General features: G+C 36.4%; 2 protein-coding genes across 2 annotated transcripts; one reads left to right on the plus strand and one right to left on the minus strand.

Annotated features, from left to right (window-relative positions):
- The first annotated feature begins 3,887 nt into the window (after positions 1–3,887).
- On the plus strand, positions 3,888–5,290 carry LOC126911396 (putative nuclease HARBI1). Its single transcript, XM_050698441.1, has one exon. It carries the CDS (start codon positions 4,194–4,196, stop codon positions 5,262–5,264), a length of 1,071 nt encoding a protein of 356 aa, XP_050554398.1. The 5' UTR covers positions 3,888–4,193; the 3' UTR covers positions 5,265–5,290.
- A 6-nt stretch (positions 5,291–5,296) lies between these two features.
- Positions 5,297–7,734, minus strand: LOC118270101 (uncharacterized). Its single transcript, XM_050698232.1, has 5 exons — positions 7,116–7,734; positions 6,775–7,021; positions 6,602–6,694; positions 6,396–6,524; positions 5,297–5,434 (listed from the first exon to the last, which is right to left on the minus strand). Exons 1-5 carry the CDS (start codon positions 7,385–7,387, stop codon positions 5,297–5,299), a joined length of 879 nt encoding a protein of 292 aa, XP_050554189.1. The 5' UTR covers positions 7,388–7,734.
- Between the last annotated feature and the right edge of the window lie 8,310 nt (positions 7,735–16,044).

Genomic DNA, 16,044 nt, shown 5'->3' on the forward strand with positions numbered 1-16,044 from the left:
AGATGAGTTCGAGCAAAGGTTGCCGCACCAACGACGATTGGGGAGCTCAAGATTGCTGCAGTTGAGGAGTGGCACAACATCCCTCAATCAGACATCCAAGATGTCATTGATGGCGTTGCAAACCGACTGCAAGAAGTCATTAGAGCCAGAAGAGGTAACACCCAGTACTAAAAACCAATAAATGAGCCCAGAAACTGAAAAATAACAAATATTGTAAAACAAGAGTTTTCTACAGAAATCTCTAAAAATGCTTTTTTTAAATTAAAGTGATGAATAAATGCGGATTTTAACATTACTTCGCAGTATTTAATTAACATAATATGTCTAGTTTTTAAAAAAATATCAAACTTACCCAGATTTAAGTAGTGTATGAGAAAATCAAGAAAATCAAGGTGGGCGGTTAAATGTGCCTGTGAGTGTATAGTATAGGTACTACTTTACCACTACACACAAAATTATATAGCTACTTTATCACCTACATTAGCCTGCCATTTTCCAAAATTCATCGAAAAACGACAAAACTTTATTAGAATCAAAGAACTTAATATAAACATAAAGAAATATTCAATTTTAGGGGTTTTATAGTAAAATGTTTTATAGTAAAATATTAAAACACAGAAAGGTACTGTTTCTAGCAGTGAACTTAAATGGGTTATTGATAACAAAAACATAAAACAAAGCAACCATTAGCCGTACCAAAACAACATTACTTAAAAACTAAACCAACTAAATCCAACTCGATTCTTCAATCATTCGAATGCTGCCCTGTAACTACGTAACTACTTTAATGTATTCGAATAGTCGATTCGATTGCAGCCATTTCTAATCAACGCTTTGACGTGTACCGATTCGGCTAATTAATATACGCTGTTGCGTCGTTTGGTCACCCTAGTACATTGTACGATGGAAGCCTAGTATCCGACAAATGTTACATTATTTTGGTTACTCTACAGCTTTACGATCAGCGGTGTAGGCGCTGCACAAACGTAGATACTTTTTGTTTTCAGTTATCGATACTGCACGCTTTTTGATCGATATTGACTGTGTGTTAAGTTGAAGCAACTAGACACAATTATGCAAATATGCACAGACAGGTTGATGATTTTATTTTTGAATGTTTTATTTTAGGAGCTTTTATTCTTAGAATATGCCAACCCCGTTGGGTCATGAGTTGATGACTTCACTGGTTATAAAGAAACGATTTTTAAAAGAGTGATGATGGAGTTTCTTGCTCGCTGTTCTCCATTCAAATCTTTAATTATTTATTTTATTTTTCTTTTCAACGTCAAATCGTTTATTCCGATTTTAATTATAAATAGGAATTATTGAAATGTCAACAAATAAAGATATAAATAATAGTCTGTTAGTTTGTCGGTCATTAAACCCAGTTGCTCGTTCCAAAGTGTAACTTCAAATGGAGAAGAACAAGTAAGAAACTCCATTCGTTATTCTTATAAAAAAGTGCATGTTTACAATTTCTCTGATACGTTTTTTCAATACTTTAGAACGAGCAACTAGTTTCACTGACGGACAGACTGTCAGACTATTCTAGACTAGGTTAAGTTGAAATAAATGCTTTAGCTTTTTTTAAATCAACATTATTCATTGCAAGTTTGTGTCTGACTCCCCATTTAAAAGTGTCCACGTTTACGCCTCGCCTTAGCTAAGCTTTGCACTGTCATTTGTTTTATTTATTTGTGAATTCAACTAGTGTGGGTTTAAGTGAAGTGTTTGTGGGTTAACATTACATTACGTTAAGTTTATTTTGATGAGTTTGGCTGTATTTTGCTCTAGTATTTCAGACTAGCTTGCTGTTTGGACTGGTATTATCTAGAATTACGACTAATTTTGGTATTTGCCCGATTTATAACTCAAATCCCTCTGGACTGCCTCGTTGGTCGAGTGGTTGCAAGTGCGACTGCCGGACAAAGGGTCTCGGATTCAATTCCCGGGTCGTACAAAGTACTGCTGTCCTTTTTTCAGATTTTCGAAAAAAATCTCAGTAGTTGCACGTAGTATGGAATTGTACCCAGTATATGGCAATAGGCTTACCCCTATGTGTCCCTGTGTGTGTGGACACAAGGGACTTTTAAAACGAATGGTAAAAATTGGGTGTACATTGTATAGCAGCATTACGTGTCGTAATGTGCACCTCTGCCTACCCCTTCGGGGATAAAAAGCGTGACGTTGTTGTTGTTGACCAAATTACGACTAATTTTATTATTTGCCCGATTTATAACTCAAATCCCTCTGTACACACTTTGAATTTTCATCCTTATGCCTTCAGCATTAAGATTGGTAGTTGCCAAATTGAGGTAAACCATAACTGCATTACAATAAAAATAAAATATGTTTTACGCTAAATAAAATTATACTATGAGCATTAAATTACTATGGGTAATAGATTAAATGGCATTTCGTCAGCAAAAAGCTGTGAGCCACATTGTGGTTGGACGAATTCATAATGGTATTGAATGAAATGGTTATGGGATGGTAAAATGGATCGTCAGACTAACCATGCATTTTATTTGATAATGTAAGATTACGCCTTATATTTGGGGTAGATAGAAATGCATGTGTAAAAACACAAAACACATTTTAATCCTCAAAGAAGAAGACAGTGGTGGTGTATATTGTCTTTTTTTTCTTGATGGCCGGTGTATATTGTCAATGTAAAACCAAATCGTCTGTAACTATGATCTTAAGCTTGTTAAGTAACAAGCACCGGCTCCGACTTGCAATTGTGGCTACCGCTAGCTACCAGCGTGCTTACGGCGCGCCGACAGTCGCTGAAAACGCGCGGTGGGCGATGCATCACTTGCGCCTGGCAGGCGGCTTGCCACCGCCCGCCTCGCTGTCGGTGAGCAGTAAGCTCGTGGCCCGCTCAAGTTCAAGCCAAGAAGCTGGTGATAACTAAGACACAAGAAGACAGCGCGCTGGCGACCCCTCGTCGACTTTTTTGTATTAACGATGTGAAATAAATTTTACGACATACTATTTAAAGTTCAAAAAATTACAAATTAGTTGCTGGTTGGAGCGGTGCTTGTTTAGGTGAATTTGATAAGGTTCTATTTTTATCAAAAGAGTGCATAAGTAGTGTGTGTCAAAATGTGTAGTCGGTTCTGAGTATCTGAGTCCTTGTGTTGGCTCTTGCAACACCCGCGAAAATAATAAGAGTGGTGACAAAATATGTATTTTATTATACTTTCCTTCACCACATGGCATTCTCATAATAACGTTTAGAATATTATATTCATCTAACTTCAAGACAAAAGGAAGAAAAGCTTTAATATCTTAACATCATTATACGGCACAGACTATATAAAAGTCCTAACAAGACAAATTAAAACGGTACACAAAATAAGGCTTAGATGACACAGTCTGATCTTTCAGAATAACTCTCTAAATGTCAGTCGCTCTGTGATATAAGTTGTAAGATACTTTGTTTGTCTGTACTCGGCTTAAGGAGCCCGTGTTAGAAGATTTTAATTAAATGTATGTTGTCTGCAATGGCATTGTCCTGAGTTTTACATTATTTTTCTTGGCTTCGTGTTAGAAATTACCAAAAGTAATAAAATACGCAGTTTTTTTTTTAAATGTGTTACATGTTTTACATATTTGAGACATTCCGAAAATCTAAACTTCGCCAATCAAGTGAAATTTTGCATCACATAATTTTATTGCTAAAGCAAAGGAATGCCTGAATCTATTCTAGAATCAGGCATTACTTTGCTAAAAATCCGGGATACACTTACAACCGAACCAAACTAAAATTATGTGACTAACAAAGTAACAACTGGGTAAATATTTAGTTTTTATTCCGCTGTAGCACTTACTCAGATTTATTCCGCTTTAGGAATTATTCCGCATTCCTACAGTATAATAAAACGGCCTTACTTATAATCACTAAAGTTAAGACACAGTTAAACTACGTATTAAAAAATATTTTAACTCATAAACGATGATTAACGCTAATTAATGTCTTAGCGACTGCTTAAATAGCTGTCAACTTAATCAGTGACGAACCCTTGTTTAAAGACCTTAATTACCAAAATGGCGTCCGAAATTCGTATAAGTCACAGCTGTGGTATATTTCAACAATAACACCACATGCAAACTTCGCATTGAATTGTGTTCTGTTTGCTGGGCTTTGTTCCGCTACTTAGGAAAGTGAAGTGGATAAATATTAAAAAATGGATATATTTGACGACGATAATGAATTACGCACATACCGTGACGAGATAGAAGAAATAAGAAATTTCAGGAATATTGGTTCAAGAAGGAGAGTAAAAATATATAATTCAAGATCGAACCCAATGGAGGAATTGAGTGAAAGCGACTTCAAGCATCGCTACAGATTCAGTAAAGAAAATATGGTAAAAATTATAAATATCTTAAGAAACGACTTGTCCATGGATAGCCGGGGCGGCAGTATACCTGTGGAGTTGCAAGTAATGGCAGCTATAAGATACTGGGGCCGCCATGAGATTCAAGAAGACTGTGCGGAAATTCATGGCATGAGCCAACAGACTTTATCAAGAACTGCTAAAAGAGTTGCTATTGCATTGGCTTCTAAAAGTTCCATTTATATTAAAATGCCTTCAAATTTAAGAGAAGAGACTGAAACTATTCGGAAATTTGAAACAATTTGTGGGTTTCCCCATATTACCGGTGCAATAGATTGCACCCATATTAAAATAAGAAAAGTTGGAGGAGATGTTGGTCAGTACTATATAAACCGTAAAGGACACTATTCTATTAATACTCAAATGGTGTGTAATGCAGATTTGAAGATCTGTGATATAGTTTGCCACTGGAGGGGTAGTACTCATGATGCAAGAATATGGCGTGAGAGTTCCATTAAAAGGAGATTTGAAGAACGAGAATTTAAAGGAAAACTTATAGGCGATGGTGGATACCCTTGTACCCCATATTTACTGACTCCAGTACTGAGACCCCGCAACGAAGCAGAACGGCGGTACAACTATAGCCACTTTCGCACCAGGAACGTAATTGAGAGATGTTTTGGTGTACTTAAGGCAAGGTTTCGGATACTTTTGGAAATAATGAGAGGGTCTTTTAATACGATTAAAACGACAATTGTTGCATGTGCAGTATTGCACAATTTAGCAATTGAATTTGACGACACTTTAAGTTATGAAACCCCTTACACAGACAGTGATGAAGACACTGAGGCCATTGAACAGGACTCTAATAATTTGACACACATAACCAGAAACATTTTTATTGAGAATTTCTTTTAAAATACAAATATATAGTTTTATTTAAACATTTTTTAATTTTTTTCCCAATATTTTTGTTCTAGGTCCAAAATTGCCATTCTCTTCTTATGCAATTCATCCTCCCGTTTTTCTTTATTTTCTTTGCACTTTTTTGTGAGTAGGAACAATTGTTCCTCATAATTATCAGCAATCTGAAAAAGAAACAATAAGATGTATACAGGGTGTCCCTGAAGTCGACGTCCAACGGGCACCAGATGATCAGCAAGGTTCCAACTGTTATCAGAAATATATAAAAAAAAATCTAAGTCCTACAGTTTTTAAATTACAGTGACTTATGTGTTATGCACGAAAAAGTACACCTGTGCCAGTCTTTTGACTCTTGTTGCTATAAATCTTAATTTTTTCGGCTGCAGTCTTCCTTACATTAACCTGAATAGTGCTCCAGTAATATGGAATCATAAATTCTTAGCCAACTGCTTTAGATTGGAAAACATTGTTAGTTTTAGAGGAACCAAAGACTCTGAATAAAATTTTCACCTTACTTTAAGTGACTGTACTGAATAAATTATGTATGGCGCTAGTAATGGCAAATTTCACCAAAGTTGGCGCATTTAATAAGGATTATAAAATGGTATAGCACTTTGCAAATTATTTCTTAAATTCGACACAACAAAACTCCGTTTCGATGAATTTATTTGAACTTACTAATATTTCTTCTAGTGTACTCAAATCATACGTTACAATATATTGCCGACGAAAGCTGTAAGCGAAATCACGGGTAAACAGACAATGTTGTTTGACAAGAGATCCTCGCTAATTTTCAACATGATGATAACAAATAACGTGCAAAGTGCTGTCTAGTGCATACGAGGTTATAACGTATGATTTGAGTACATTAGAAGAATTTTTAGTAAGTTCAAATAAATTCATCGAAATGGAGTTTCGTTGAAAAATCTTTTTTTGTGTCGAATTTAAGAAATATTGTGCAAAGTGCTATACCATTTTATAATCCTTATTAAATGCGGCAACTTTGGTGAAATTTGCCACTACTAGCGTCATACATAATTTATTCAGTACAGTCAGTTTTGTCATTTATGAAAAAAATCATGCAACCATCAGACATAACCATAAGTACTGTGATTAAGATGTTACCTTGTTATTTTGTTTAGGTTTGTGTTTAGGCTTATATAATTCCCTTTTTATTGTGTGTTTCTCTACTTTTGTTGCTGCTAGTGGTGTTGATAAAATTGGATTTTCTTCCACATCAGGAGTATTAGATAACTGAAAAAGGAGAGCATAGTTATTAATGAATATTTTATTATAATGATTTCATTCAGTTGATAGTTGGATTACAGTACCTGAGTTGATTTCTCAGAATCTACAATAATTGCTATTTCTGTGGGAGCTAACCCAGATTCTGACATCATCTTTTCAGTTGCTGTTGACTGTGACTGCAATAGACAATTATTATAATGTATAAATAAATAAATCATACTATGCGACAATATGAAATCAAACTATACATGCATACCTGTTTTATTGTTTCAATAAATATGCTATCACTATCAAAAACATTACTGTCAATCACAAACTCATTAGGCAATGACTGAATTAGTTCGAGATCTTCTTGTGGCGGACATGGTGGTGGAGGTCCTCCACCAGTCATCTGCCTGGCGCGCCGATACTCCGACTCTCTAGTTTTAACTAGGCCTTTTGTATTACGCCACTGGGTGACAATTTGTGTCATATCCCTGGGCGTTTTATTAAGGCTATTAAAACTGAAAAAGGTTAACATTTATAAACATGAGTGCTTTCCACTTTGGTAGTAGAGATAATGAAAGAAATGAAAGAATTAAAATAAAACAATGCTACCTAGACAATATTTCCTGCCAAGCAGCTTTTTTCTTTGCGTTGGTATTTGTAGTAGTGTCTTTTTTTTCTATAATATCAATTTTCTCCATTATAAGTTGTCTTAAGATTCTCTGCAAGAAAATAACAAAGTTCAGAGTTAGTACAATTTGGACAGGTATTTTGGTGCAACAAGATAGATACAGTACAAGTAACAATTTTAATATGACAATAACCTTTTCTTCTTCATCCCAGTTTGAAGATCGGGACCTTTTCTTAGCGGATTTCAATTCCATTATATCACTAACACAACAAAAACACCACACCGCTGTATATTTATACAACACCAAAAAATTTGAAATTACCACTCTTTTGACAATATTTGACACAATTTAGAATTTTGACGTTATGATTTTTTAATTTCTCTTTGGATAACAGGAATTTTACCATCACAATGTAGCTTTACGTTTGGTATTGGCAGCGTATAAAATAAAAACGTTATTTAACCATTGCTTAGTTAAGTGACGTGTAAATAGTGTTTATAAGTAAGAAATAGTTAATTGATAATTAAGGAGTTAATGAGTTATTAGTTAATTAGTTGCTTAGCTGTTGATTAGTGGATTTTTATAAGTAAGGCCGTTAACATTTACCCAGTTGTTAGTGACATAATTTTAGTTTGTACGACTAGGTTTGTACGAATAAGCGTCCAAAAAATAGTTCCAACAATGAGCCGTTTGGCTGTCCAAACGGCTCATCGCTCATCAACCTAGTTTCATCACCTAGTTTGGACGGAGGATCTTGATTATTCCACACGTCAATATAATTTGCGCAAAGTCTAAAGCAAAGGTACATTAGCTGTACAAGATGACTTCCGGATTACCTAGCGGATTGCCAGGGCTTCGGTTCGAAAAACAGGAGAAGATACGGGGTGATGTTTAGTCAATAAGAGTCTGGCACTCCCTCTCGCTTAACCCAGGGCGGGAGAAGTCATTGGATGATTTTTGATGATGATTCCACTCAAAAAAGAGCCGTATAAGATCTTAACTTGACACAAAATCCCTTACAAACACAGGTGAATCCAGGCTAGCTATACATATCCTATTAAATACAGCAACAGTAACAAGAGTACAGTAATTGTATAACAAAGTTTCTCATTCGATTCGACTCTACAGAGAGAAAGTAATTCGATTTCGCCGTGACTTTTACTCGTATTTATACAATTAATAAATTGTTATTTTGACTCTGATTTCATGTAATAGTATCAAAGGGTTACATAATAATCATTTTAAGTGTGGGAGATCCATGCTTAAGCGCGAATGAGCCGGCTTGACCGGAGTGATACCATGGCCTCACGGAAAACCGTCGTGAAACAACGCTTACGTTGTGTTTTGCTGTGTGAGTGAGGTTACAGGAGGTCCAATTACTTCCCTGCCCAATCTTTTCCATCCCTGATTCCCCAACAATCCTTAAATTCCTAACCCCCAAAAGGCCGGCAACGCACTTTTAACACCCCTGGTGTTTTGAGCGTCCTAGGGTGTCGGTAATTGCTTACCATCAGGTGATCCATCTGTTCACCAACACAATGTATGTGGAAATTTTAACAAACTTTCTTGTTTAATAGAGGCCCAAAAACAAAGTTCATTGCACGGCACAATTTGAAAGTAACAAAATTAAGTTATAATTTTCAAAAAACGTTCAACGTTTCCTTGTAGGCTAGTTATCAGGATGCGAATAAAAACTACAAAAGGGAAATACAAATAAATTGTTGAACGAAGTCCACACAAAAGATGGCAGTACTCATCCGTAAAATATGGCGCCCTGAGCCAATAAGGCGGGATTGCCAAAAACTCACAAATGACCAAGAGACGTGACCCAAAGCCTTCAAATAAAAAACTCGTCAAAACGATTTCCGATTGAAATGAAGTTATTCGAGCGATCGAATGACAAATGACTCGCGATATGAAAATCTCGATTTTTTTGATCGATTACCTAACGATTTTATAACGACCCTATTGATTTGGTAATCGAGTAGGATTCAGGAAGGTTCGGGATAATTTCGAAATGTCAGCTTTTAGTAATTTGTTTTTCATTGACGGCCTTTTGAAGGAATATGATTTGAATAGGTCGTTTGTATTGGGTCGGGAATAAGTATTTATGATTTTGAATCGAATATAAGATAATAATAAAGATGAAATCCGTATACGTGCCTTTTACTTCCGCGAGAGTATATACCTATTTGAACACCAATACGTAACAACAACTTTTGACAGGAGAATCTTAAATATTATGAGGTGTTGCGAAAGGACCAAAAATAAGGAGGTACAGGTACACACAAGCGCCATAATTAAGTCTTTGACTGCCAATAGAAAACCATTGGAGGTAAATCCTCCGCTAACGTCGGTCACCGGTGACCACCACGGCGTTCAATATGTTAAGAAGAAGTATAGAATTTCGTTACCTATACTGAAAATCACGCGATACTCATTACCAATCTTCCCACACGCGCCCATAAGTCCAATGAAACACTTTTTTTAGAGAACTTTAAAAAAAAATCTGGGACAAGGAAACGAAATCCTCTTCGTTCAAAGTAGGCTGTATCAGACCCTCATCTCAGAGGGACAAGACGACACGAGACGGGATTAAAGTCAGCTGATTGTAACTATGACGGGACCTACTTCGAAACTTAAACCAAATGTCGGATAGAAGGTGGTCGCTAATAAACTGAACGATGGCTTTGTAAAAACAGAGATCTGACTTGAAAAAATTAAATTAAAAATTTAAAAAACCCCCGACATAAAAACTTTATTTCCCTTTAAAAAGTAAAAAATAATAAAAGAAACTTAATCTTAAAGTACCTAAGAATGTACTAATAATTTAAAAAAAAATACGTCGCGTTGGGGGACCGCTCCTAATTATTTCTTACTTACTGTTTAAGTACTTAACTATAACGCAGAAAATAGAAACATAGCGGCGCGGGCGGCGGTGTGCAGTCCGTATTCATGCGGTCCCCCAACGAGACGTATTTTTTTTTTAGAATTATTAGTACATTCTTAGGTACTTTAAGATTAAGTTTCTTTTATTATTTTTTACTTTTTAAAGGGAAATTAAGATTTTATGTCGGGGGTTTTTTAAATTTTTAATTTAATTTTTTATTTTATACTTTTTATAGGTAGGTTAGGTTAAGTTAGGCTTAGTATATTACATATACTTACTATAATTTCGATTCTTACATCTAAGGTCTAGCTCATTCGCTTTTATTTTTTTTTTGACTTATAAATTACTAGTTCTTGTTTCTATAATAAGTAGGCTAAAGATTACATTGGTGCAAGATTTTTTGTTTATAATAAAACGTTAAATTAAAAATTTTATATTTTTGTTATTAAATTTTTAATTTATTTATTTTTTTAATTATTTATTTATTTTTGTTAATATGTACGAAAAAATAATATCTTTCAATATCTTCTTTCAGTGCGGTTTAATTTGAGACCCCATCCCAGTATATTTGCAGACCTTCGGCTAATCTCCCCACTTTCACCGCCCATAACTTTAAAACGGCTCAACCGATTTTCATCAAACATGTCTAAGAACACTCGCACATAAGTCCCCTTTCATACGAAAAAAACTAAATTTAAATCACTGCATCCGTTCGGGAGTTATGATGCCACAGACAGACAGACACGTCAAACTTATAACACCCCTCTTTTTGCGTCGGGGGTTAAAAAATAATAGAGACATAATAAGACAAAATGTGTCTTGAAATAATAGGGTAGATGACTAATTTTTATTTTAATGTCCGTCTTGTAGATTATTTTAAAATATTAGACACGTATTTTTTATTTTCTTACGGAAACAAATACTTTCAAAGATATATCGATTTGAAATATCGCGTGACGTCACTTTAGAGTACGTTTTATACTCTATAGTGACGTAGTTAGCTCCCACTCTTAAACTTTGATTCGTTTTATCTTATTATCTTAATCTTATATGACAAAATAAAAAAATGCGTGTCTAATATTTTCATTACCTAACAGACGGACAACATAGATTTTTAATTTTCATGCCCCGTCATCATCCCTATTACCATAAAACTTAAAGTAATGAAGCATTTAAAAGTTACAACCAAACATTAAAAACGGCTTTGGAACTATCTTATTACCTTAGGCCTATGCCTAGGTATCCGAAGCTGTGAACTGCCTAACGTGTTACCGTGGCTCCGGCTTGAAGGTGGTGTAGGAACGAGGTGGTTTTTAGTCAGTTGTCTGACACTCTCTCTCGCCTCACCCAAGGCGGGAGAAGCCATTAGATGATTTTGACCCTTAAAAAAAACTATGCATAGATATAAAACAATGTTATCACCCACTTTTCACCTGTGGAGGATGGAACCTGTATGGAAACCGTAGATACCTACGGTTTGACTTTATAATTAACTAAGAACCTTTAAGTCAGTGACCACATCGTCACCTACCACAAGATAAACAAACGTGAAACCTAACAAAAAAAAAAAACAAACAAAAAAGGCGGTTTATAAATAACACCCAGTTCAGTTCAGTACAGCTTTCCCGGTGCATATTTGAAGTGGGGTGCAGCACTCATTTAGTGTAGCCCATACAAAATGCAGGCACCGGCAGCAATTGTGTTGTTTTGTGCACTAGTACACTCACATGCATTTTTCACTCACGTTCCAATATACAGCTGACTGTCACACTCAACAGTAGTAAACACGTTGAAGTTATGGGCGGCCTCACAGAAAACCGACGTGAAATAACGCTTGTGTTGTATTTCGTCATGTGAGTGAGGTTACCTGAGGCCCAATTATCTTCCTCTTCGATCTCCCTAATCCCCAATTATCCTCAAATTCTTAACCCACACAAGGCTGGCAACACACTTGTAATATCAGGTGATCTGTCTGCTCGCTTATCCCGTAAAAAAGCCAAGGAAACAGTATGCCTTGAATTGCGTGAAATATTTTGACTTCGTTGCATTGGTCAACGGTACAAAACGGTTAAGTTAGTACAAAAGGATCAATAAGATTACTTCAGATGGCTAATATTATACAAGCACACAAAGTATACGTACGTCTTTGAGGGGGCTTTTTTGTATTGGACTACGCTCTACCGATTATAAGTGTGGGAGAGACAAACTTCGGCATGATGGGCCGACTCGACTGGATTGATACCACGGCCTTTCAGAAAACCGACGTGAAACAACGTTGTGTATCGTTGTGTGAGTGAGGTTACGAGGGCCAATCACCCCACTTCTCAATCTTACGAATCCCAACCCTTAAAATCCTAACCCCAAAAGACCGGCAACGCCCTTGTGACGCCTCTAGTGTTTCGGGTGTCCATAGGCAACGTCGATTGCTTACCATCAAGTAATCTCTCAGCTCGTTTACCGGCTTATACCATAAAAAAAAATACTACAGTACCTACCTTAAAAAAGAACATCGTTACATCCCCCTCTTCCCACCCACCCATACAGTTCGGTCTGACAACATCCACAGTTTTCAATCGTCAACGAAATAGATTCGACGACTCGCGTCGCTCCGGTACATTTCTCTCTTTATTTATTTAAACTACAAAAGCTCTATGCAATCGTTTGTGACTAACGACAGCACTATTGACTAGAACTTGGATAAAAGCTCGCTCCTCGAGAGCTTTAAGTGATGAAGCTCAAGCTTAACAGTATTTATTGTATAGATTCGTTGAGACAAAAAAATACAGGATTGCTACGAAGATTAGGAAGCTGTTTTTCTTGAGTAAGACAAAACGAAGGTACTTTGAATTCTCGCTTCTATTGATGGTATTGATTTCCTGCATTGACTTGAGTTGCATGGAAAGATAGAAAGAGAAAAGACCTTTGTTTTGAGAATCAATTTAAAGTAGTTTAAAGTAGTAACTTAATACTTAGGTATCACTCTTAGGCAACTCATCAAACGATAATTCGTTTAGTCATCGCTAAGGCTCTGAGAAAATGGTCATTCCATATTGATCATCACACTACTGCAAAACATCAACAGCCTATAAGTGGCCACTACTGATCAAAGCCCTCTTCTTACAAGGTTTCAGCATTAATCACCACGCTTGCACAATTTGAAACTATAATAATAAACCCAGGTTTCCTTACAATGTTTTCCTTAAAGTACATGTATAAGTCGGCAAAAGTCACATTGGTACTTTACCGTTGGTAAATTTCGAACCCGCACTCTCTTGCAAGCGTCTAAACCCTCTGGGCCACCACGACATTGATGATATATCTTTTTCTAAATATTTTACAGACATATTATTGGACTCAGAAAGTAACAATAGTATTCCATATTAGGAGTATGCGAATAGGAAGTCTTTTGTGAGAACTAGTCCATTTATAAACATTTCTGAATTAATTCGAGTCATAAAAGTAATTACTTATGAATCCATTTACTAGTAGATGGGTCGACGTAAACTCGATCGGTCCACAAGCACTGAGATTCAATCAAAAGGAACTGCTGAGCACACATTTGTGTTATAAGCGATAAGCGATATTGAGGCAATGTGTTTATAATAAGAACCATATTAACCTTTGGTTAATAGTCATCACTAAAACCTTTGCATGATACACCATACTAACCAAAGGTTAATATGGTGTATCATGCGTGATATCTGACTACTATGTCACAGCTAGAAACTAAAATGGTCATCCATTAACTATAGTGTTAGTCCACGACGATTTACCATAATCTTCTCGCTGGTGGGTGATTGCAGTTTAAAAGGTTTAGGCTTCTCGGAGAAAGCCCCAAGAGAAAAGACTCTACTAGGAAAATACTATGAGAAAAGAGTATAAATGTATAGTCCTTTAGTCGGCTCTGAAGACACCCACAGAAAGAGTTGGGGTGGTGATAAAATGCATCTCACGTCTGCATAAGTAGCACAGTCTAAGTTTTTTTTAAAGACGTTGCCTCACTCTTCCTCATCTTCTCCTGTGTCGTAGCACCTAACACCTAGACCCGAAATAACTATTTATAAATCGAACAAAGGGTTGCTCTGTGTAGGGATCGAACCCGCTACACATTCCGCAACAACCGTGCAGTCAAATGTTCAATCTACCGTCAACACACTGCTTGAAATATTATGAAAATTGTATCACGCTATTTATTTTAACTCTAGAACGAACCTGGATAGTGGATACGCTCTTCGCTTTTAACTCAGGCACCTAGTTAATTCTGTCGATGAAGATGGAATCTAATATTGCGACCATAACTTGATAAACAGGCCTCTAGGGACGCTGGCCGCTCGGACACTGGACCTCTAAGAGAGGGTAAGAGGTGTTTATTGATAAATTATCATCATCAATCGAAATACGTTCTTTACTGAATATAGAGTTTTTTTCTTAAGAGCTTTGCCATAACAACCGCAAAAATATTAGGGATTGTAGTTAGGGACTACCTCGTTGGTCGAGTTACAAGTGCGACTGCCTCGGCGACGGTCTTGGGTTCAAATCCTAGACCGGACAAAGCACCCTTTTTTGGCTTTTCGAAAATTTCTCATTAGCAGCACGAAGTCTGTAATAGTGCTCCTACTGGGCACCCATATAGTAATAGGCTTACCCCCTATTACTTGAGACTTATAACACAAATGGTAATAAGTGTACTTTGTATAGTGGCATTACGTGCCGTAATGTGAACCTCTTCGTACCTCTGGGATAAAAGGCGTGACGATACGACAAATGATTTCTAACTACTCTGCTCTCCCCAACGGCTTAAAATGCCCTAATACGGTCATATTTTAAAATAATGCGATAATTTATATCACATTTTGACGCTGAATATATAGCATGCAGTATAAGATTGATTAGCTCCATTTTCGAGTTAAGAAACGATATTTCAACTCCATCCATCATTACTCGCGAACGATCGGAGTGTGAGCAATTGATTTTTTTTTGGTGAAATATATTATATGTTTTGACATATAGAGTTACATTTTCTGAATATACATGTTTATATTTTTAAAAAAAAGGTTGCCCCACACTAGGATTTTCTCCTGTATCGTATGTGCGTTTACAAACATACAAGTTCACATACAAATGACACCCAGACCCAAAACTACAATTTGTGGATCTCACAAAGAGTTGGTCCGTGCGGGAATCGAACCCGCTACACGTTGCGCGGCAGCCGATTACCCAGCCACCGCGCCAACCGTGCAGTCAAATTTTTACTATGGTTTAATGACTATAACCGCGACTGTAAGGCAAGTATTCCCGGGTCGGGTAAAGTATTAAGTAACAATACTAGGAAGAAGAAATCCATTTGTTCAAAAGAGAAAAGTAACTTGTAAACAGAAATTAATTACTTATCGCAATCCAAAATCTGCAGATTAAGATCTATTTTTGAATGTTACTCCATACAGTTAATTTCAAAAATTTATCCTTATCCACAGATATCATTCACAGAATAATCATTATATACCATTGTATATCGGCATTTGTGTCTTTATGTGTACCTACCCCTTCAAAGATAAAAGGCGTGACGTTTTTGTTGATAATCATTCTCCAGCCTTACCCTCTCCGGAGCTGCGGACTACCTAGCTCCGGGTTTACCGGGGCTCCATCTCGAAAAGCAGGAGTAGAATCGGGGTGGTTCTTACTTAGTAGGAAACTGACATTCCTTCTCGCCTCGCCAAAAGTGAGAGAAGTCAGTGGACTCCCCCTTAAAATAAATCTGACTGTCTCCAGATACAAAACTCACCACCATTAAACATTAAATTTTCATAGTAGTGGTAGCTGGTATAGCTACACGCAACCTAAGCCCAACTCTACAAAGAAAAGAACCAGCTTTACACAGTACTTACTCTTACACGCGCCCTCTGAAGTCGTTCGCAAGAAAAACAAAACAATATAAGTTCATAAATCTACAAAGTAGAAGTTTTACGAGAGCGAACGAAATCTCAGTGTTCTCGTGAAATATGAGGACTGAAATTGAATC

Source organism: Spodoptera frugiperda, chromosome 14 (assembly GCF_023101765.2).
Source record: "Spodoptera frugiperda isolate SF20-4 chromosome 14, AGI-APGP_CSIRO_Sfru_2.0, whole genome shotgun sequence".
In the NCBI taxonomy this organism is placed as follows: Eukaryota; Metazoa; Arthropoda; class Insecta; order Lepidoptera; family Noctuidae; genus Spodoptera; species Spodoptera frugiperda.